At 45.7% G+C, this 23,090-nt stretch overlaps 1 protein-coding gene across 2 annotated transcripts in view; it reads left to right on the top strand.

Annotated features, from left to right (window-relative positions):
- Nucleotides 1-23,090, top strand: part of WWC2 (WW and C2 domain containing 2) — a 154,332-nt gene that overhangs the window by 119,104 nt on the left and 12,138 nt on the right. For both annotated transcript variants that reach the window (XM_059049161.2, XM_059049163.2), the window contains 11 exons: nt 2,470-2,559; nt 3,397-4,016; nt 7,222-7,351; nt 8,293-8,373; nt 8,467-8,553; nt 11,113-11,305; nt 12,544-12,708; nt 16,096-16,214; nt 18,084-18,282; nt 19,632-19,796; nt 21,366-21,458. In XM_059049161.2, the coding sequence (XP_058905144.1) occupies nt 2,470-2,559; nt 3,397-4,016; nt 7,222-7,351; nt 8,293-8,373; nt 8,467-8,553; nt 11,113-11,305; nt 12,544-12,708; nt 16,096-16,214; nt 18,084-18,282; nt 19,632-19,796; nt 21,366-21,458 (1,942 nt within the window). The remainder of the gene's footprint in view (nt 1-2,469; nt 2,560-3,396; nt 4,017-7,221; nt 7,352-8,292; nt 8,374-8,466; nt 8,554-11,112; nt 11,306-12,543; nt 12,709-16,095; nt 16,215-18,083; nt 18,283-19,631; nt 19,797-21,365; nt 21,459-23,090) is intronic.

Raw genomic sequence — 23,090 nt, forward strand, 5'->3', positions numbered from 1 at the left:
TAAAGCGCATCGGGAAAGAGAAATTGCTCTCAAATGAAAAAAAAAGACTTGTTACACACATCCTTCTGTTCTTTCCTTACCGTTATTGAAATTCCTTAAACTCTGTGCTTTTCTACGACTGATAAGATCTTAACATTGCTCCTTCCTTTTTCACAAATCTTAGGGGTTTTGCCTTGCATCTTGCCAGGGTGTCTTGTTTCTTAATCATATGAATGTTTTTGCCGCTGATTCTGAAAAAGTTCTTATAGCAAGTGGGCGGGGGGTGTGAGTGTCATTTATTTTTTAATGGAAAAGGAATTTCTTACTTCTGTAGATGGCATGGGGCTTTCCCCCTCAGGGCACCGGGGGCAGAGGTGGAGGGTGCGAGGGCCCCCTTGTCTTGTCAAGGGCAGCTGGGCAGCGGGGCCGTGAGAGGGGTCTTTCGGGGTCAGGTTGAAGGGGTCATTCTCACCCGGGAGGAGTAGCAGGACGGGGGCTGGAGAGACAGGGGCGCACCCTCCTGAAGGGGCTGACATCTCAGCAGTTTCTTCTAGTCCCTGGTCCGGAGGAAGTGGGGGAGGTCGTTTCCCAGGAAGGATACCAGGAACCAGCTCCCACTGGGAGAGGCTCTGATTCCACCAGAGACAGGAGGTGGAGTGCCTGACAGAGAACAGCCACAGGGTTGCCGGCAGGGTTTCTGTGGCTCCCCGGGGCCTTCTTTAAGCTTCTTCCAATGGCACGTGATCTAGACACCTGCAGGGAGGGGGCCGGGGAGGGGCGCCGGGCTCTCCAGGCAGCCTGGGTAGAGGAGGGAGAAAGAGCCCGAGCCTGCCCTCCGGGAGCTTAGGGTCCACCTGGGGAACACAGGCCAGGCCTCAGTTCAAGGCAACCTGGAAAGGGCTGGAAGGGCGGCAGCAGCTGAGCCATCGCCAGAGGAGGGCATGGGGGGCCATCACGTGTGACTGACTGCCCTGGAGCCTCCTTACCGTAGCAAAAAAGCCTTCATTTGTGTGTGTGGGGGGGGGGGACTTGGTTTTAAAACTTACTTCAAAAGTATTGCTCCTGTATCAGGAGACGTGGGTTTTAGGAGATTCGGGGACTTTCTCTGGACCTTTATGTACCTTCTAATTCAGTTAGTCTGCTTTGAACTAATATTTTTTCCTGGTTGAGTTTTTGTTTATATTTAAGAGATTAAAAAACATTTGGGACCGTACTCCTTTTCAAAATACATGTTTGAAAGCTGTGAATTAAGAATCGATCACCCTTTGAAGTACTAAACAAAATGACAAGGATTAATTTTTATTTCAACATATAATGAAATTGTGTTGGTGACGCATCAAAGGATAGATATCTGTAAGTAAAATATGGGCATGGTTCCTCCCTGCCTAAAACATACATAACATTTCAAAGAGGTTGAAAGTTAGGCAAGTTTTCTTTTTCTCCAAGGAAGAGTAGCTAATTTTTGTATCGGCACCTTGCAGGGCGTGCTGAGGCTCTGAACGCGGGAGGCCGGCTTTGCTGTCCGCAGAGGCCTTTCACACACGCAGCCCCTTTGAACAGCCTTAGCTGGCGGATGCAGTAGGATTATAATCACCGTTTTGCAGATGAGGAAGCTGAGGCCCACAACGAAGTGACTTGCCTTAGGGACAGATGAGGAAGACCGTAAACCGTGGTGGTTTTCTGGGTCCCAATTCTGCTCATTTCAATGATGTCTACAAATCCTGACACAGACAGTATGCTCGATGTATTGAAAAATGGCTTACTCAAGTACACAATTCCGTAATACTCAGATTTTTTTTTTTCTAAAAAATCCTCATAAAAACTGGTTCAGCTGAATGTGGGTGACATTTCATGAAAATCCAGTACAGGTGATGAGAGGTGCCGTCGATGGGAAAAGAAATCACTTTTATGTCTTTTTCTTGCTTAAACACTTAAGCCCAAATTAGCTCACACCGGCAATATGGACTAATTTGTTTCTTAATCGCTAAAATTCTCATCGAAATAAGATTGGTATTTTTATCACTAACTATGATTTTGGACCAGCCCTCACCAAATTCAGTACTCAGATGATCTTTTCTAATTCCCTGTCATTGCAGTCATATGTTTTAGTAACAGAAGCTGAAGTCACAAGCCTACAGAAGGATCTTTAATCTTTGTTTGGTTTTTTTGTTGTTCTTTTCTTTCCCACTGGCTTTCCCTAACTTGTAAGAGCATGAGGTTTTCTTACCCATTTAAGAAAATTTTACAATACCAAAATTTTACAAGTTCTCAGTAACGCTGGCCATTTGGTGCAGCTCTCCCCCTTGGCTCAGTGGCCGTGGACAGCTCTGCCCACTTTCCTTCTGGCAGGTGGCTCTGTTTTCTCTGTGTCAAGTTCCTTTGGATCTCACAAGGGGAAAATAATAAGGATCTTTCTTTTCTTTCAGAATCTTTCTTCTCCTGCTTGATCATAGTTATGTGAACATAAATTCATTTCTTTTTCTTGTCTAGATTGAAATTGGAAGAGCGAAGGAAAGAGCTGCTACAGAAACTTGAAGAAACTACTAAATTAACTACATATTTGCATTCACAACTTAAAAAGTAAGCCTGTTTGGTTGTTGAGGGGAAAATTTTTCTTGACTGCATTCAGGCATGTTGTAGTTCATCTTCGATTACTTTTCTCTTTATTTTCAATGGCTTAAAAGTAGGAAAATTGTTAGACTAATACAGTTGAAACTCGGATGACCAAATTTAAAGTTGCAGGGATTTGGGTTTTTTGTTTGTTTGTTTCATGAACCCCAGGTCCTATTTGGAATATGTCTGAAATGTGTTGGGAAGAAGATGTATTTCAACTATCAGGACATACTTAGGAAAATGACACATTTCTCCACGTCATCCCTTCTTTTAAAAAGGGAAGGTGGGGGGAGATTTACCCTAAAACAGCCACAGATTCATTCCTGAAATATACATAGAAAGAGGAGGACGGCCAGTGAGCCCAGGGGCCTTTGTCTTTAGAAGCTTGCCTCTTCCTCTCTCAAAATAAAAAGTTTGATTCTTTAAAAGTAAAGCCACTGCATTAACCCTTCACGCTGTTTACACCTCCCTCTCACTTCTGTCTGTATTTTTTAACTGCATAGTTGCTTCTGGATATTTACGCAGATTATCAATAGGTATTTGATCCCTTTTTAAATTTTTTGTAACTTTTGCACAAGGGGGATGATTTTTAATGAGTAGGATTGCTGCTTAAAGAGTCTTTAGAGAGTCAGGTTGGAAACATGCACAAATAAGCATGGACACGTGTGGGGTGACAGCAAGTTCTCTTACCCCGGTCGTTGACTCTGCTCTTTGGTGTCACTGGGTTTCCTTCCTCTCGGCCCGAAGGAGCCGGCAGGGTTTCCACATCATCCCGGTTTTTACAGGTGTGCTTTCCTCTCCCAGCCTCTCCGCCAGCACCCTGTCCATGTCGTCCGGGAGCAGCCTGGGCTCCCTGGCCTCCAGCCGGGGGTCTCTGAACACGTCCAGCAGAGGGTCCCTCAACTCCCTCAGTTCCAGCGAGCTCTACTACTCCAGTCAGGGCGACCAGCTGGACCCGGATTATCAGTATAAACTGGACTTCCTCCTGCAGGAGAAAGGTGGCTACATTCCTTCCGGACCCATCACCACCATCCACGAACACGAAGTGGCCAAGTCCCCCAGCCAGCCTGGCCAGAGCGGTCCCTGTGGGGCAGCGGCCGCAGCCCCGGGCCATGCTCCCGCCCTGACCGAGGCCCCCAAGTCCGTGACGTCCCTGTCCTCCCGGTCCTCCCTTTCCTCCCTGTCCCCGCCTGGCTCTCCCTTGGTCTTAGAAGGCACGTTCCCCCTGTCTCCCCACGACGTCCCTCTCCATCAGTTCTCTGCTGACTTTGAGGACTGTGAATTGAGCAGCCACTTTGCAGACGTCGGCCTCGGAGAAGATCAGCTGTTGCTGGACTCTGACCCGGGAGGAGCGCCCCCGTCTCTCTCAGAGGATAAGGACCTCACCGAATGCACCAGGGAGCTGCCGCAGGAAGGGCCTGCAGGTAAACGGAGACCCTTGCCCTCATGTATCCCTCTTGGCCGTTTCAAGGGGAGTGACTGGAGGTTCCTTCCTCCGTGGAAACAAAGGGCGTCCGTCCATCCCCCTTCTCTTTCTACTGCTCTGTTTTCATTTCGGCTTCATTTGGGAAAGAATTTTTATTGATAAACCTACACATTTTTTCTTTATCAAATGCAAATCCCCTTCCGGATTTAATAGATTTAATCACTGAGCATCCATTCTGGTGTGTAGAACCCCACTGCGCATGGCATCTGCCCGGGAACACATTCTGTGAGCGTACTTCGTGCTTCCACGTGGGTTCTGGTTCTGAAATAGCAAGAAAGGGAAGAGGACCCTCTTTTCACATTTGGCCCAAAACAGATGAAAACCAAGCCAACTAGCATACCAGCTAATTAGTACCAAGGTTCAATGTTTAGGTTGCTGTGGGAGTTCTACATAAATACGACGGCGAGTTTTGTTTCCTGCCGGACTCTCCCTCTGCGGAAAGTTAGTGGGGAGAAGGCCAGTTCCCTTGTGTGGTGTCACCCTGCCCTCTCCTGGCCACGGTACTAGTTGCAGCCCAAGGAAGCGCTGTGGCCTGAGTTCTTACTCCTGCATCTGTGTTCACAGAGACCCAAACAGGGAGAATTTAATATTTTTAACTGTTCACCTTTGCAAGGCAGAAGGTTTTACTGTACTAGATGTGGTTGTAAAGAGAACGAGATGGTACCTTGTTTGGCAAATGATCGCAGTTGAGCTCCGAGGAGCCAGCCCCAAACCAAATGAGAAACGGAGTCCAGCGCTGGTCCCAGGAGATCTGCTCAGAGCCACACAGGCTCCTGCGCGTCGGCAGCGCAGGTGAAGACAGGCCTCTTTAGAAGTACTTTCCTGCTGTTTCCGTGAGCATGTTTATTTTGTACTTCTGCTCCTAGGAATTCTAAGTATTAACTGATTGGCCATTTCAGAGGTTTAAAGAGGTAGAGGGGTCCATCTCGTTTGTGTGGTTTCCAATACTGAAGATTGAACCACCGCCTGCCAGTGGCCTGGGGCAGAGACAGAGCGCAGGAGATGCTGTGCGGTTTGTGTGCTGCCTGCCTGGCAGGTGCCAACAAGTGATGCGTTATTGGAATAATAACCGCAAAGAAAATAGCACGGGAGCGCTGCTTACCTAACGGCTCCGGCAAAGCAGAAACCTGCCTTGGGACCTCGCGTGTGGCCCGGAGCGTGCTGCCCCTGAAGCCAGCCCGGACTGCCCTCACCTCGCGGTGGCCCCGTAGGCCGGCCGTGTTCCGGCGAGCACGTTACCCGGTCCCTCAGGCTTGCTGTTCCTCATCTGCAAAGTGGGCACGAGGCAGGATCTACCTTGTGGGGTGCTGGAAGGGTTGGTGCCCTCAGAATGCATCCGAAGCCCCCAGCCGTGCCTGGTTCTGGGCACTCAGCTCACAGTCATTAATGTGAACTGTATGCCGCTAAGGAATACAAAAACTCTGCTAAACCCCGTTCCTGTCACAAACCACGGACACTCACGGAGGGAGGACAGAGCAAGGGAGAGAGAAGGAGGAAAGTGGAGTGGGTTTCATGCCACTCTTCTGTGCTTTGGACTTGAAGGATCTTACAGTTCTTGAGCATTTCAAAGCTGTCTTTGCTCTTCGTGTACTTGCAGTGTTCTCTAGTGACCACGTGTCCACATTCAGTCAGGTTGGAGGGGCCAGTAAATGAGGCTGCATGCCGGCGAAGCAGGAGATGAGGGAGAAAACCTCCCGGGGTCCGCTGGGCCGCCCTGACGCGCCGACGTCCCTGCGCTTCCCGCAGCGCCCTATGCCTTGCTCCCTACCCTTGATCTGCTCCCGCGTCTGTCTGAGGGGTCTGTGCCTGCAGAATAGTGTCTCCAGAGCGTCCACGAAACAACTTTTAACTTTTTATATGCATGTTAGTTAGAAGACTGCTGTTAAAGTCACAATAGGGGAAAATATATCCAAGAGCTTTGTTTGCAAGTAATATTCAGTTTCACATGTGAAAACAACCGAAAGCATATATTTAACCCTAAAGACTAATTCTCTCCAGGCTAGGTCAGCGACACTCGGTCTATGCGGGGGATGTCTGACCTTGGCGTGGGGGCAGGTGACTCATGATAGTGACACTGGACACCTCCTCAGTGCTCTAGACTCTTGTTCAGCTAAAGCTGAGTTCCTTTCATAGACATTTGACCGTCCAGCACCAGTCCCTGCTGCATGGGAGAAATCAAGTTGGAATAACAACGAAGCCTTTCGGCAGTCAGTCTCTGTCATTGTCAAAGTCAATTTCAGGCTGCTGTGGTTATTCCTGGGGGTAACCAGTCAATCATGTCATCACCTTCACCCCTCACAAAGGTGGGTGGGCGGAGAGAAGGCACTTCATAGTCGGGGGGGAGAAAGCATTCCCACTGCCAGAAATAAAAGGGAAAATGCAGCAATCAATCCTGTAATCTGAAGCCTTAAAATTTAAACATCTTAAGATGTAAAGTCGTGACTCAGAAGGGGGCCGACATGCATACCAATATGGATCCTGCTCGCCTGCCTGAGCGTGAAAGAACGCCATGGGCTTGCAGCTTCTTACACAGGAACACAGCCCCAAACGAGGCTCCCTGCTCTCTGCAGGATGCCGCGGTATGAAGATGAGTCAGAGATAAAAGTTAAGTGGCGGCTGGTGAAGATTCAGTAGCACAAAGTTTTTAATGGTATTAGCCACTGAGGAATTCTGTAAGTCAAAATTTTCCCTTTAATTTCTATTAGGGCAGCAGCTCAGGAGATGGAGGCTGGAGAGAAGGGGGGAGCAAAAGAGGCAGAAACCTTTCTCTCCATTGAGCGCTAGAAGCTCTCTTATAGAAACATTTCCAGTACTTGAGGGAGGCAGACAGCTTCTTACCCCCGACTGTGTTCTCTGCTGCGAGTACCCAGAAGGGGGAGGCAAGGGACCCCGGGAGACAGTGTGCAATTGATCCCTTCCCTTAAAATATCCAGGACAGAGGAACAGCCGATTCTTTCTCAATTAACTGGCATCCCAGGAACCTTATAAGTCGCAGTGCCTGGAATCCTTCGCTTCTGTTGATTTGAATAGTAGCATCCTTAATTCTCAGGTCGAAAGTTTATTTTGGATTTCTCAGAACCAAACCATGTGTGCATTTTGTACTTAACTTTTTCTAATTAGTGCTGTCACTCTCCCCTCCCTAGATGTGGAAAAATCATTACCAAAAAGAAGAGGAATCCACTTGCCTGGGGAGAAAACCACTTGCGTGTCGGCCGCGGTCTCGGATGAGTCCGTGGCTGGGGACAGCGGGGTCTACGAAGCTTTCGTGAAACAGTAAGGACCCGGCCCAGTGCCTTCTCCATGCAGCCGGGCGTGGGGGGGCAGACTGGGAGCGGCGCGCTGCCCTCGGTCCGCTGTCTGCAGGGGAAAGGCCTTTAGGCATTAGAGAAGAGGCAGGCTGGAAATTCCAGGGACACCGGAACATCCCATCAGCAGGGAAGTGGGGAACAGGCCGATGTGCTCAAAGACAGCCGAGCCTCTTAGAGACGTAGTAAACTTTTTTTTTTTTTTTGTGGTATGCGGGCCTCTCACTGTTGTGGCCTCTCCCGTTGCGGAGCACAGGCTCCGGACGCGCAGGCCTAGCGGCCATGGCTCACGGGCTTAGTTGCTCCGCGGCATGTGGGATCTTCCCGGACCAGGGCACGAACCCGTGACCCCTGCATCGGCAGGCGGATTCTCAACCACTGCGCCACCAGGGAAGCCCCGTAGTAAACTTTTAATGGGAGCGTTTCAGGGCTTGCCCGGTGCCTGTTTGGCGCGTGAAGCGTTTAGTGTATGCAGATTTCGGAAAGCCTGGTGTATCTGGGGTGCCGTACACCCCGGGGAGGCTCTGGAAGCCCAGGCACCAGAAAGTCATTCCCCTCAAGGCCCAGACGCAGACTCCTCTTGACAAGGTGAAGCAAGACTTTTAAAAGTGAGCTTGCTCTGGGGTCAGCTCCACTGGCTAGTCGAGGAGTGCTGTTTTTTGTTTTGTCTTGTTTTGTTTTTAGCTCTGCCGTGTGGCTTGCGCGGTCTTAGTCCCCTGCCCAGGAATGGAACCCGTGCCCCCTGCGTTGGGAGCGCAGAGTCTTAACCACTGGACCGCTAGTGAAGTCCTGAGGAATTCTGTTAGTTCAGGTTTCCGTTCAGAATCATTAAGCGACAGACGGCAACCGTAGCTCTGCATGTTTCCGTCCACAAACGTTCACCTGCACCTGCTGTTTCCCTGCCCCCAGGCCCAGCGAAGTCGAAGATGTTCTGTACAGCGAGGAGGACGGGGCCGTCGTGGAGACGGCCCAGGTGCAGATCGGACTCAGGTGAGGATGTGCACAGGAAGGGGTGCGTCTCGACCCCGTGCGGTGACAAGTGGCCCGTGCTCTTCCTTATCTCATCAGCTTCTCTTCTGACAGATACGATGCAAAAAGGTCAAGTTTCATGGTGATTGTAGCCCAACTCCGAAATCTTCATGCCTTCCTGATACCTCACACTTCAAAAGTGTAAGTAAAATCAGTGGAGGACAAATCAAAGAGCTTAAAATTGTCCGTATGGGGCTTCCCTGGTGGCGCAGTGGTTGAGAGTCCGCCTGCCGATGCAGGGGGCGCGGGTTCGTGCCCCGGTCTGGGAGGATCCCACATGCCGCGGAGCGGCTGGGCCCGTGAGCCATGGCCTCTGGGCCTGCGCGTCCAGAGCCTGTGCTCCGCAACGGGAGAGGCCACAGCAGTGAGAGGCCCGCGTTATCAAAAAAAAAAAAAAAAAAAAAATTGTCCGTATGAGAATTTTGCATCACAGTGTAGCAAATCATCCAAGTGGAGATGTGGGAAAGACATAGCAGGGCTGACTGTGTCTTAATCAGCACTAGATAAAGGCAAAGAGGGGGTGACATGGGCCGATCCCCTCCTTTGGTTTTATGGACCGTGCAGGGAGGAGGGAGGGCCTATGGGGGAGTGGCTTGATCACCCCAGAAAGCCTGCTTCCCAGCACTGAGGTTAGGGATACCTGTCAGTAGTGTTCAGGGAGGACCGGCTGGGGATACTTTTCGTGACTTCTCCCTCCTGAGAAGTACGCTGAGATCTCGGAGCACACTGTGGACAGCCTTTTAATCTTCGAGTGGCCTGTCAGGGAAAGGACAGATCCGCCAGGGATCGAATGTGTGAACAGGGAGAGCCAACCTGCAAGTCCAGGCAAAACTACAGAATCCCCCAAGAACACGAACCTGCATGAAGCCCCTGATGTCGGGGTGGGGCCGCCGGCAAACGTCCCGCCTCTGCCAGAGCAGGGCACACACAGGGAGTCACAGGTGCCCTCCAGAGGGCGATGACAGGGCCTCTGCTCCCGGCTGCCCTGCGGTCGCTTGTCTGGCTGGCCTGACCCTTCCTGAGTGCGTGGCAGCGTGTTCTTAAACCCGTAACGAAAGCCTTGGCCTAAACATTGACACTGCTCAAGACGACAGCTAGCCTGAAATATCCTCAGAATCGTTCTTTCTTTCTCCTAACGTCAAACCTTTTTTTTTTTTTTTGATTATTAATGACGACAAGCAGAGTTGATTCGTCGGCGGGTTGGCGGCGGCCACAGGGTCTCTGTGAGTGACCCCCAACCCCCTCCCCAGCAGCAGAACGAGAGGAAAAGCACCCCAACCTTCCTTCCCCTATGCCTTTGCTTCCTGACCCTGTAAAACCTCACTTTCTTCACTCGGAACCATTTGAGGATGGTGTAAATGGTTAGGCCACAGGCACAAGGTGAACTGAGTCTGGAGAAACAGAACACCCCGTCCCTCCCGCCCGCCTCTCTAAAATACCTCCCTTTGTTGCTTTTCCATGAAGGCAGGGAAAGGCTTCTTCTGCTGTGTCTCCAGCCTTAACGACTGTGGCCCCGGGCCCACTAGGTTTTTAATGCTGAATCTCCATAATCAATGTTGATACAAAATACAGAAATAATATGGCCTTCCTCAGTTCTTCATGTGAATTTACAGTTTTTATAATTGGAGAAAGGTGCTCTTTAGAATATGAATTAGAAAGCCTGGAAATGGGGGCGTGGGGAGGGATTGAATGGGTGTTCTCTTTCTGGTATTTAAAAGAAGATACCTCATGCTGTTTCCAGGAATTGTGAATCCTCATGTAATGCGTGCTCAGAAAACTCACTTTTAAAGTAGTATTACTACCAAATGTAAAACAGATAGCTAGTGGGAAGCAGCCGTGTAGCACAGGGAGATCAACCAGTGAGATCAGCTCAGTGCTTTGTGACCACCTAGAGGGCTGGGATACAGAGGTGGGAGGGAGATGCAAGAGGGAGGGGATATGGGGATGTATGTACATGTATAGCTGATTCACTTTGTTAGACAGCAGAAACTAACACAACATTGTAAAGCAACTATACTCCAGTAAAGACGTTTAAAAAAAAGAGTAAAAATATAAATAAATAAAATAAAGTAGCATTAGAAGTTATTGTTTTTCTCTGACTCTTCCTCCAAATATGACAAAGCATAACACAGTTTGTCGTATCTGAGACTTCTGAGATGCTAGGCAGTGCTTTTCTTGAACTGTTAAAGTTCACGTGTTTTAAATTTTCTTAACAAGGTGCTACTAGCGTCTCTTTTCCTCTAGTAAGATAACGTATTCCATTCCTGGGGACTGGCCATCAGCAGTTCTCGTTTAATATGCAGGATGAGTGCTCTTTGGGACGAAGTCCCCCGTGCCTACTTGGTGTGTCCCGGCCTTCCCAGGCTGCGACGGCAGTCGCTGTGGAGTTGTCAGGACACGGCCAGGCGGGACGAACATCCGTCTGCCCCGTGGTCTTCGTTCCTCTCACTGCCCTACCACGTGCCTTCGCTGCAGCCCCGGGGCGGGCGGCAGGCTCAGCCTTGCGTGGCCCAGAGCACCGGCGGGCTGAGAACAGAGCCTCCGTGCCCCTGAGCGTGACGTCCATGGTGGCAGCAGAGCTTTGGGCTGAGATGAAGTCCGAGTCCCTGTGCTTCTCTCCCAGGCAGATCATTGCAAACGCCAGCTGTGAATCCAATATAATAGAACCAGAGAAATCCGTTTCATCCTTGTCCTTTGCAGATACTTTAGAGTTGCTCTCCTTCCCTCCTCAACTGATGTCAGCTGTCTGTTTCGAACGAAAGTCCATCCGGCCGCGGAGTCCCTGTTATTTGGTGATGTGTTCAGAGTGGCGATCTCCCAGACAGCCCTGCAGCAGAAGACACTGAGGGTGGACCTGTGCTCTGTCAGTAAACACCAAAGGGAAGAGTGCCTGGTAGGACTTTCCGTCATCTCCATCATCAGATATTCTGAGAATAATTTTCTGGTTGTTGTTTGGCCAGCCTCGATACTTCTACCAATCTGCCCAATGCCTCGGACACACCCAACAGTGGTTTCATTGTTTATCTGAAGTAGTGATTTCTGCTTTCCATTCTCTTATTCCAGACCTTTCAAATTCGCTTAAAAATTACGATTCTCTGTAAAATCTACTTTTTATTTCTAACCTTTAGATAGAGAAGAACTTTGGCCTCTGTTATGACCATCACTGTGGAGTATGCTTATCATTCCCAGTACGGGTCTGGTGCTGGGTGTTTTGTGTCCATGATCTCATTTAATCCTCTGGACAATCTTATGAAAAGGGTATGATGACCCCTATTTTCAGATGAAGAACTGCTTAGAGAAGTAATGCATCCAGGGTCACACAGCTCATCAATGATGGATAGACATCAAAAGGACATCCCACACCTCATTGACTGCTACAGATTTAAGCGGGACACTGCGTATAGTTCCTCCATTCAGCTCGTTCTCCCGCCGTGGTGTTAGAGCTTCTAGGAAGTCTTAAGTGTTACTGTTTAGAGCAATAGGATATTTAAATGCTAATGCAGAAGACTTCACACGTAACTAAGAGCAAGTTTAACACATCATTGTGCTCAGTGACCAGAGCAGCATTTCATACCGGTGGAGTTACAGAAGGTGTTCAAACGCAGGTGTCTAGAGGTGTGCCCAGGTGTTCAAGAAACACTGCAGTCTCCAGTTGACACCCGTGTAGTTCTAGGGTCAACTCTAATCCCAGTCTAAAAACCAACCCTGGGATTCTTTTGTGGTCCACTTACACACAGATTTTTTTTCTTTTTTTTTCACTAAATTCACACTATAGTACTACATGATCCGTGGTTGGTTGAATCTGGGGATGTGGAACCTGACACGTGGAGGGCCAACTGTAAAGGTAGACATGGATTTTCGACTGCAGGATCGGGGGTGGTGTTGGCGTCCCTAACCCCACACTGTTCAAGGGTCGGCTATATTTCTTATTTAGTCACACCGGAAAATGTAAGACATTGCCAGGTTTTTAAAAAAATCCACCAGTGCTATACATCATGAGTATTGCTTTTTTTTTTTTTTTAACCTTAAAACAAGTTTGTCCAGTAATCTGTTATATCAGAGGGAGCAAATATGAATTGAAACATTTTATTTTCTCTTGTTTTTTCTTTTTTTTCCTTTCATTTCACATAGGCGGGAACTCAGATCAGCCTGGCAGATTTACCCTTTTCCAATGAGATTTTCACTCTGTGGTATAACTTGCTTCCTTCAAAGCAAATGCCCTGCAAAAAGAACGAAGATGAAACTGAGGATTCAGTATTTCAACCAAGCCAGCCACTAGTAGATTCTATAGACTTGGTGAGTCAGAGTTGGAGAAACACATCTAATTAAGACATTTCGATCTGCAGCCCATCTGAAGTTAATCTTTGTGCAAGGTTTGAGGTAGGGGACAAGATTGCTTTTTACCCATATGGTAGCCAGTTGACCCAGGATTGTTTGTTGAAAATACTTCCTTTCCTCGCTGCACTGCAGTGTCACTTTTGTCATAAGTCAGATATCCTCTACGTGTGTAGTCTGTTCCTGAACTTTCTATTCTGTTCCGTTGCCTTAGTCATCTATCTCTGTAGAGAGTACAGTCATCTACCTCTGTAGACAGTACTATGCTTTTTCAAAGTGAAGGCTTTCAATAGTTCATCATTTAGAATGGTTTTTCTGAGGCTGTTTACAGATAATTGCTATCAGATTAAGGAAGTTTCCTTCTCTTTCCAGTTTGCTAAGAGCTTTATTATGCATGGATATTAAATTTTATCAAACATTTTTACTGTATCTCTTAAGAAGATTACGTGGTTATCATCTTAAGATTATTCTGTTAATGTAGCGGATTATACATTGATTGACTTTTGAATGTTAAATTGCCCTTGGATTCCTGGAATAAAACAGACTTCACTGTGGTGTATTTTATATGAATTTTTATACATATTCAATCATAGAGAATATTGAGACTTGCATGTGTTCCGTTTTAGTAAAAGTTCCATGTGCTCTTGAAAAGTGTGTATTTTCTGCAGGTCAAGTTTGTTAATTTTACTTTTCAAGTCTTCTGCATTTACTGATTTTTCAATTTGCTTATTTTATCAATTATTAAGAGGTATAATAAAATCTCCAATTTATGATTATAAATGTCTCTTTCTCCTTTTAGTTCAATTAATCTTTGCTTTATGTATTTTGTATCCAGGCTATTAGGTGAATATAAATTTAGCATTATGTTGTATCTTTCTGTTCAACTGGCCTTTTTAAGATTATAAATTATCCCTCTTTATCTCTAATAACACTTTTTGTCTGGTATCAATAAAGCTGTATCAGTTCTTTTTTGGCTAGCATTTGCATGGTTTATCTTTTATTATTCTTTTACTTTCAGCCTTTCTGAGTTCTTATATTTCAAGTGTTTCACCTGTAAGCAGTACTCAGTTGGTTTTGATTTCTGATCCAGTTTTAAGATCTTCATCTTTTAATTGAAATATTTCACTTATTTACACTTAATGCTATTAGTGATATATTTGGCTTTGAACCTGTCATCTTACTCTTTGTTTTCTTTTAGTCCTATCTCTGTTTCTTTTTTTCCTTCTTTTGGATTAATCAAGTATTTTTTAATTTTGGTTTTTCCTTCTCTTAGACCATTAGTATTACAGTCTTTTCTTTTTTGCTGTTTCCCTGATGATTACATCATGCATCCTTGACTTAGAAACTGTGTTAAATTAATGCTTTTGCTTTTTTTCAGACAGCACAAAGATTTTTTTAATTGAAATATATTTTAATTAATGTATTTTTAATTGACATATATACATTAATATGTATAAATGGATAACTAATAAGAGTCTGCTGTATAAAACAATAAATAAAATAAAATTCAAACATTCAAAAAAAAAAGCAGCTGTTGGATTGCCTAAGGTAAAACTCATGGATGTATAATATTATCTCCTGTAAGATTATTTATAAGAGAAATAGTGCTAGGGAAAACAGGTAGATGCAATGAAAAACAAATTAGGACTCAAAGTGAAATGTGTAAAAGTTTAAACAGCCAGATATTTTTAAATTTCTATATAATAAGAAGGCTTCATTGACACCTCTGTGTGTGTGTTTAACAAGCAACACTGCCCAGTTGGTCCAACAGTGTGGAAGAATTGACACTGATACGCCATCAAACAAACACCTTTCTCAAGACATTTTCATTTGCTCCATCCCTAAAAAAAAAAAAAAAAAAGAAAAGAAAAGAAATACATTATTATTTTTTTTTCTGATGTGCAAAGATTTTTAAAGACTTAACTCCATGATTCCCTTTCTTCCTTGTATGCAACTATTGGTCATATATTTTAGTTACATTTATTCTAAATCCCACAAGACATTATTATTATTGTTTTATTGACAATCAGTATTTATTTAGATTTTCCCATATCTTTACCCTTTCTGATGTATTCTCTTCCTTTCTGCATTATTGTGCTTCCAGTTTGGGTCATTTTCCTTCTGCCTGGAGAATTTCCTTTAGTATTTCTTTTAGTACAGGTCTATCGGCATCTTTGTTTCGATTTCACTTGTGAAGGACTTTTTTTCCTGCATATTCAGAATTCTAAGTGAATAATTATTTCTCTGAACACATTAAAAATAACATGTTATCTGGTTTCCATTGATTCTGTTCAGCTGATGGAGGAGTCTAATTGTTGATCCTTAAAAGGTATTACATCTTTTTTCTTTCACTGTTTGTAAAATTTCCTCTTTTTCTTTGATTTTCAGCATTTTCACTCTGATGTGCTAATGTGTTTTTCTTTGTGTTTATCCTAGGGAAATTCTCCATTGTTTCATCAGTTTTCTTGAACATATTAATTATAAAGTTTTTAATTCCTTTTCTAAATAACTGTAGTATATGGATCACCTATGGGTCTGCTTCTTTTGCTTCTTCTTTTTCTTGGCTTTCAGTCATTGGGCCCTGTTTCCAGTGGAACGCTGGATATTATGTATGGATTGTAGAGGATCTGGCTGATAGCTTCCTCCAGAGGGGATTTAATATTCTTCTGGAAGGCAGATTACAATATGGGCAGATCACCTGGATCATGTGAGGGACCTGAATTCCATTTTTTCTCTCCCTAGGACCATGAGGCAACTGAGGTATCTGCTTACTGTTTAGCCTCCTAGCAGCTGGTTTGGCTTTCTCAGCTTCTTGCTCTGCACGTGTGTAGCTTAGGAAGGGCAGATGTCCCAGAAGGAATATTGTGCAGAATGTTGGGCTCACTTCCCAGTTCATTTCCTCTGGCCCCGTGTATGCTGGCTACCTTGTCCCCAACTCAGTTTTCATCTCTGCATCCTCCCATCACTGTCACAGCCCTGGGCAGCCACAGTCTGTCAGCCTGTGTGCCTCACAGGCTGACCTGCCCTTGAGACATGCCCCCCAAGGGAGAAGAGTGGCAGTGATGGTCCCTTCGCCTCCTTGCATTTCCCTTCTCCCTGGGATCTTGGTCCTCGAGTGCTAATTGCCTTTGTTGCTCTTCATTGCTTTAAAACAGCTGGAATTTTTTGTTTGTTTGTATTTTGCTTTTTGTTTTACTTGATTCAGCCTTCATATTTATTCCCAGCAGGAGAATTGGGTCTCATACCTCTTCTTTTTCACAATTAGAAGCATAGGTCCCCATCTGATAAGTTTTTAAATCATTTCTTGCGATATATGGTGTTCATTGCCATGTGTTTTACCTTCTCCAGGATGCAGTGTCAGCCTTACTTGCAAGAACATCAGCTGAGCTGTTGGCTGTGGAACAGGAATTAGCACAAGAAGAAGAACCAGAGCAGGAAGAAGAGCAAAGGGGTCCAGGTGGAGACTGGTAAAACAGTTATTTCCTTTTGCTACTGGGATCTCAAAGAGGATGTGTTTAGATTCTCAGAAGAAACTTGCAGGGAAACCTTTATAGGTTTAGATCTTATTCTGGAATTAACGGAAAGTAGTGCAGCTTCAGGGGGCTGCCCCTAGGGAAAGTCTTTCCTTGGTCATTAGAGAGTTGAAAGGGGTAGTGGTGAGTTTGCGGACAAAAGCGCATGAGCGAGATTCTTTGTTCTTGCTTCAGTAATTATGACACTATTTCTTGGGCTTTTTTTTTTGTTTGTTTTAAGTCTAAACTACCTATTTTGAAGGGTACAGTAGTTTATTTCAGAGTCATAGATAAATTTAAAAACTGACTCTTTTTCTGCAAACTACCAGAAGTACCATTTAGGCTCTGGGAAGTCAAAGCAGATATTTAGAAAATAGCTTCTGAAGAGCTCTTTTTCTGTTTGTTGCCACTTTCAGCTTCTTTTTCTGTTTCCTTCTCATTTTTCATACCTCATTGTTTTTTAAACAAGAAAAAAAGGTTATTATAGCGTTTGTCTAGATTCACATATGTATAAAGAACTATCTTTCCAGGTTTGTACTGTTTTCTCTAAAACAAATTTTAGTGAATGCATGTTTTTTTAGTATATATGTAAAGTCATTTGGATTAATTTTGTATGTATTGTTGCTTATTCTGTTATGTTTGAACTACTGTTGACACATATGCATATACATATATAGCAGCATTTGTGTGTATGTGTGTATATATAAAACTTCTTACAAACTTGGAGTGACAAGATATAAATAACAAAATTGTGGACACTTGAAAGGAACAGCTTACTATGGTGATGTGAAAAGCAGATACACTTTGTTCTAATCAAAAGTCCTTTACGGTGAATAAAGTTCAGAGCACTGAAAAAAAAAAGTAAATATGGGAGTGATTATGAGGTTCATCATATCTTGAAATACTGAGCCTTCCTTGCATATGTAAAATACACAACCTGTTTCACCCACATTTCAAAAAATGCACTTAGAATGTAATCTAAAGGAATTGATAATGTACAGTCCTCATTGCTAGTCCCCCCCCCCGCCCCCGTGTTCATTTCATGACCAAGTGTTTAACAGCTAGTCTGTTCCAATCTGTCAGTATATCACCAGTCACAATTAAAGCTTGACTTTTCATTATCAGTGGGAAAAAAAATGTTCCCATTATGAGAATAGGAAACTCAAACAAAGAGTGAGATATTCTTACCCATCCTGGCACTCTTGTTTTCCTGTCAGTACAGTTTACACAGAATATAAACCGTATCTGTGTTCTGGAGCCTCACTTGTAGTGCCACCCAAGCCCAGGCCATGGCTTTTGTTAAAGACAAGATCACAGACCATTCCGAGTCTTCTGTTAGTTCAGTAGTAAGACTCCTCTACCCGGGGTTCCACCTCTGCTAGACCATGAGCACAGTTGATAATAGATATTTTTATTCACTCTTAGCAGAGAGTCACTGCATTCTGTTGGAATAATTTTACAATAAATGAACAGCAGATACCAAATTATATTAGAGTGAGTGTCGGTATTTTCAAACCGTGGGTTAAACTTTATATGTGACTTTTGGGCGTATTTCTATTCCATATTTCGGAATTAGGTCAAATTTCATGAATTTAACTTTTCAGTACGAAATTATGATGATTTCGCTTCCGATTGCTGGAGAGTAAGGTGATAGCTTTATCTCCCATGAGCATTTTCGTAAAAGTTCCAGCCAGAGAACTGGCTGGAACCGTGATGTGTGAGTCTGTTCACCGCCCAGATAACGGGTTGACATGCCCGGGTCGCACCGATGACAGAGCACACCTGCTTGACCCTGAACGGCGTTGTGTGTTGTTTCACCCATAGGTTAACCATGCTGAGAGAGGCCTCTGATGAAATCGTGGCCGAGGAAGGGGCTGACGTGAAAGTGGCCGAGGGCGGCTGCTGTGCAGAAGATGTAAGCTCACGCCCGAGTGTGCCGGAGATGAATGAGGACACAAGTAAGACAGAAGACAACTGTGCCGACGGCCCTGGGCGTCAGCCCCCTGCGGGAGTGCCCGCCCTGGTGAGTGTTCTCAGCTGTGCCCTCCTCAGACTGGTCTCCTAGAGGCACCACGCAGACCAAGTCGCTCTCTGCAGCTGTAACTCCATGTTAGGATTTTGTGCCACAGCTGATTGGGATGGGCGTTTGTGGGAGTAGACCATAAGAAACATTGTAAATGCCTTCACCTTGTCAAATGCGCCCCAGACAGTCCTTCTCCAATTAAGTTTCATATAAGAAGATAAATGGTGGCATTTATCTCTCTGTAAATGTTCTGTGAATATTTACTGAAAGCATTTTCAGAATTTTCTGCATAACACCAGGATGCCTACTTAATTGTATTAAGTTTCCTAAATGTTATACGTTTATTTCAATTTCAAACATGAGGTAAACGTGTAAAGCTCAGTTTGGTTAGATGGGGCTCTGACTGAACCAGTTCCGGAAGGTGGCAAATGACTCGGTTTAGGCACAGATGCCATGTTACCAGGCAGGTAACTTTGCCGGTTAGTGACAGACATGTTGAGACTGCCAACCCCAAAGAGGGAAACTCATTTTCAAGGTTTGAGGATGCTGGCAAACTTGGGAGTTTAGAAAATAACAGTTATTTGTTTCTAAGAAAAATAATGTTATACCCTGACTGAAGACTTCACGTGTGTACATACACACACACACACACACACACACACACACACACACACACACACACATATACATACATACAGTCGGCCTTCTGTATCCGCGGTTTCGGCCTCCACGGATTCAACCAACCGCGGGTCGGATTCAACCAGCCGCGGATGGTAAACAGTACACGATTGGCTGAATGCGAGAATGTGGAGCCCCAGATACAGAGGGCCAGTTGTGGGACTTGAGCACCCACAGAGTTTGGTGTCCGGAACCAGTCTCCCACGGATACCGAGGTAGGGCTGTGTATATAATTGCACGTTCTGCATAAACCTGAGGTTTAACTAGTGTCTTTTCATTTTCTTATATTTAGCTACTTTTATCGTTTACTCTGAAAAAAAAAGAATCAGAAAGTTGAATAACCTTTAATGATAAAGAATTCTCAAATAAGGTTCTTTATAGAAGCACATTTACCCTCTGTAAATCTAAAGCTTCCTTTTTTCAGGTCTAATCTGTTAGAGGTGGTGCTGCCACTTACAGGTAACCCTGTAGGACAGATCTTACCCTACCTGAGGGTAACTTCCTAAGAACTACGTAGAAAGCCACCTTCCCGTCAGGAGAAAGACAAAGCCTGTCTCACAGAAGTGGCCCTGGTGCTAGACGAGTCTCTTGTAAGATTAGGTATTTCTTTCATACTTAGAAGAAAGGAGCAAGAAACGTCTCTCCGCTCCTGACAAATTACTGACTTCTAGGTTGATAAAGAGACAAACACCGACGAGGCGGGCGGTGCCAGTGTGGCGGTCCGCCCCAAAGACCGCAGCGGCCTGAGCGCCCGGCAGCGCCCCTTCGTGCGGAGCAGCGTGATCGTGCGCTCGCAGACCTTCTCCCCCGGCGAGCGGAGCCAGTACGTCTGCAGGGTAAGGCGTCTGCGGGGCGGGCGTCTGCGGGGCCAGTACGTCTGCGGGGCGGGCATCTGCGGGGCCAGTACGTCTGCAGGGTGAGGCGTCTGCGGGGCCAGTACGTCTGCGGGGCGGGCATCTGCGGGGCCAGTACGTCTGCAGGGTGAGGCGTCTGCGGGGCGGGCGTCTGCGGGGCCAGTACGTCTGCAGGGTGAGGCGTCTGCGGGGCCAGTACGTCTGCAGGGTGAGGCGTCTGCAGGGCCAGTACGTCTGCGGGGCGGGCGTCTGCGGGGTGAGGCTCTTACGGGGCGGCCGCCTCTCCCCGCCCCCTGCCAGGGAGTGGCCCGTTAGCGACAATAAACAGTGCCAGGGGATCTTCAAACTCGACTACAGGTTCTAAGGGCTAGAAATGCCATAAAATGTACATAAAATATCACACTCTTAATCGTTCTTTTTAGTTTGGGTTGTGGAATTTTTTTCTTTCTTTTCTCAAATTTAATGTCTCTTTGCTTCTAATGCCATTTATTTGGCAAATAAGTGACATTAAGGACCAGGCTGCTAAGTCTGTCTGGACCTCAGTGTGTATTTAGAAACTTAAAGTGACTCAAGATTTATGACGTCTTGTATATTCCTGCTGTATATCACGCATGCTTCAAACCGCGTTAGTCCTGCTGAGTCAGAAAGTGTGAACCGGGTTTTAGGACAAAAATCGCCTGTATTAATGCCTCCAGACCCTGAATCAGATTCATAGTTCTGTGGAGAATATTATTTGATTTGCATCAGTTTACCAAATTCTAGTTCCCTAAGTATTTATGATTTATAGTAATTTAGATTTTAACATCATAAAGTGGGTTAGAAAATACTTTCGGAATTCTAAACTTATTCGTTCAGTTCACCAGACATTTTTATTAAGCACCTGCTATTTATTAAGCACATTGCCGGATCCTTGGGATTCGTCCATGAACCAAAGACCCAGAGCCCTGTCCTTGCGGGGCTTATGTTCTTGTGAGTTGAGCCAAACGATAAAGATGATGAGTAAACTGTGAAGTCTCTTGGGCAGGGACCAGTGCTATGGAAAACAGTAGAGCAAGTTAAGAAGGGATGGAAATGCTGAGGATGACGGTCGCAAATTTAAGTCGGTTCCGAGTAGACTTCACTGGGAAGGTGCCGTTTCAGCAAAGGCCTGGAGCAGGTGAGGGAGGGAGTGTGGGCCGCCTGGGCTGGGCGCATTCCCAGCTGCACCTGCCGTGGCTCCGCTCTGACCTTGAGCTCCGTGCATGACACAAACCTTTCTTTTAAAGAATGGATAGTGCATATTAGCTAAGAATACAAGGGATAATTTTATTTCAAAATGTATATAATTTTCTCAACAAATGACTTATGATAACTGTAACCAAAAGGCAATTATTTAAAGAAAATCAAGTCATTTAAGAAAAGAAAGAAAACAGGGAAAAATTTGTTTGGGGAGGATTTTCTTAAAGAAATAAACTACCTTCTTTCTGCGAGAAAGTTCTCAATTCCAAGCTTCCTCTAGCACATTGGTACGCACTGATTTCCTTTTCTTTTTTTTTTATCCTTTGTTGCCAGTTAAATCGAAGTGACAGTGACAGTTCAACCCTGGCTAAAAAGTCACTATTTGTGAGAAACTCCACCGAACGGCGAAGTTTGAGAGTCAAAAGGGTATGTATTCCCTCAGCGGCATCCCACTGTCCCGGACCCACCCAGCATCTTGCATATCGGAATGTGAACACCCGGGCTGCTGGGTGTCCGTGCTCCGTGCTCTTGGGCGCCGGCACGAAGCCCCTGGGATTACAGAGACACACGTGTTGCGTCAGTTACGGAGAAGGATGTGCGGGAGAGCGTTCGTTCATCACCGGTGTGGGACCGCTGCTCATGAAGGGTGAACCCACTTTGCAGCGTGGGTGGAGATGGGCCTGCCGAGTCGGGGGGAGCGTCTCTGCTGCCGGCCGCCTGGTCTCCACGCCACGGCCGGCTTTTGAGCAGCTGTGGGGAGAGTGTAACACCCGGTGCCTTTCGTGAGGGGCAGACGTTCTGGAAAAGGAGGCCACGGTTTTAGTAGCTTGCTTAAAAACAGATATTTTTAGAAGATTAAGATTAATGTAGATGGAAAAGCTCAAGTCAGGTTTTCCTGGAAGCCAGAGGTCTCTGGATGAGCTCAAAAGGGAAACTCTGGGAGAATTTTAAATAAATTAAAAGATTGGACTGTTCAGAAATTCCTCTTTATTTACCAGCAGCTGAAATAGCAATGGAAAGTTATTTGTTTACTAATAATTTGTTTCGTGCTAATTTCCGAAGCTGCTTTATTTCGGCTTAAAGCCCGGTGTTCAGTAAGAATGTGGCGCTGTGCCCACTAAGCTCTGCAGTGGCGGGCAGGACCTCCCTGCCTGGAGGAGGTCTTCCGAGGGCACGCGGGCGACTCCAGGTGCAGATGGAAGGGCCGAGTGGCTCACCTGGTCGGGAGAATCAAAAACGCTTCGTGGGGAGGGTGTCTGGCCTTGACACCCCTATAAAACTTCAAAAGAAAGTGGTAGCTTTGTTTCAGGGATGGAGATAAGATACTGGGTGCTGTTGGTAGGTGGCCTGACATGGCACGGGGCAGGGAAGCATATTCAGGGGATGAGGAGGGACCCAGCTCGGCCAGGCTTGGGCCCCGTGGGTGGGAGTGAAGATTGGAGGGTAAGTTGAGTCATTATCCTCACCAGCGGCTCTGGCTTAGTGCCGCTGTGGGCAAAGTACTGGATGTGTGACCGGGCCACGTGTAACTTCCTGGTTTAACTTCCTAGTTACGTGACAGTCGTAAGCATATTTCTTTTTTCTAAAGGTAAATATGCAAGCATTTCTTTAACCTCAGCATTTTCAGGACCTTTTGAAACATAGATCTTTCAGATTACCAAACTTTGTGCTTTAAAAGCACCTAAATTTCCATCATCTTGAATGAAAATTCTTCTCAACTCTTTTCTAAGTCCCCTGCATTTTTAAACGCACATACTTTTAGAGGATGGTAGCACTCTTCAGAGAACTTTTAACCAGCAGTGTTTATGAATTGAGTGGAGCTGAAAAACAGTCGAGTTACTGATAAACGTAGTTATTAGAACTTCTTGAACCAGACAAAGGTTAATCCTGAAACGCTGTTTAGGAGATCATTGTTCATACCTTTTAAAGTGGGCAGATCGAGTTTGGTAGAAGTGAACGGGGAAGTGTATTCTGATTTAGGAGTTACAGCGTGAGAAAGAACCATGTAGAGGTGAAGAGAGCAAAAGCATCTCCGGAGAGCAGTGGAAGGCTCCCTGG

Source organism: Kogia breviceps, chromosome 20 (genome assembly GCF_026419965.1).
Source record: "Kogia breviceps isolate mKogBre1 chromosome 20, mKogBre1 haplotype 1, whole genome shotgun sequence".
Classification (NCBI taxonomy): domain Eukaryota; kingdom Metazoa; phylum Chordata; class Mammalia; order Artiodactyla; family Physeteridae; genus Kogia; species Kogia breviceps.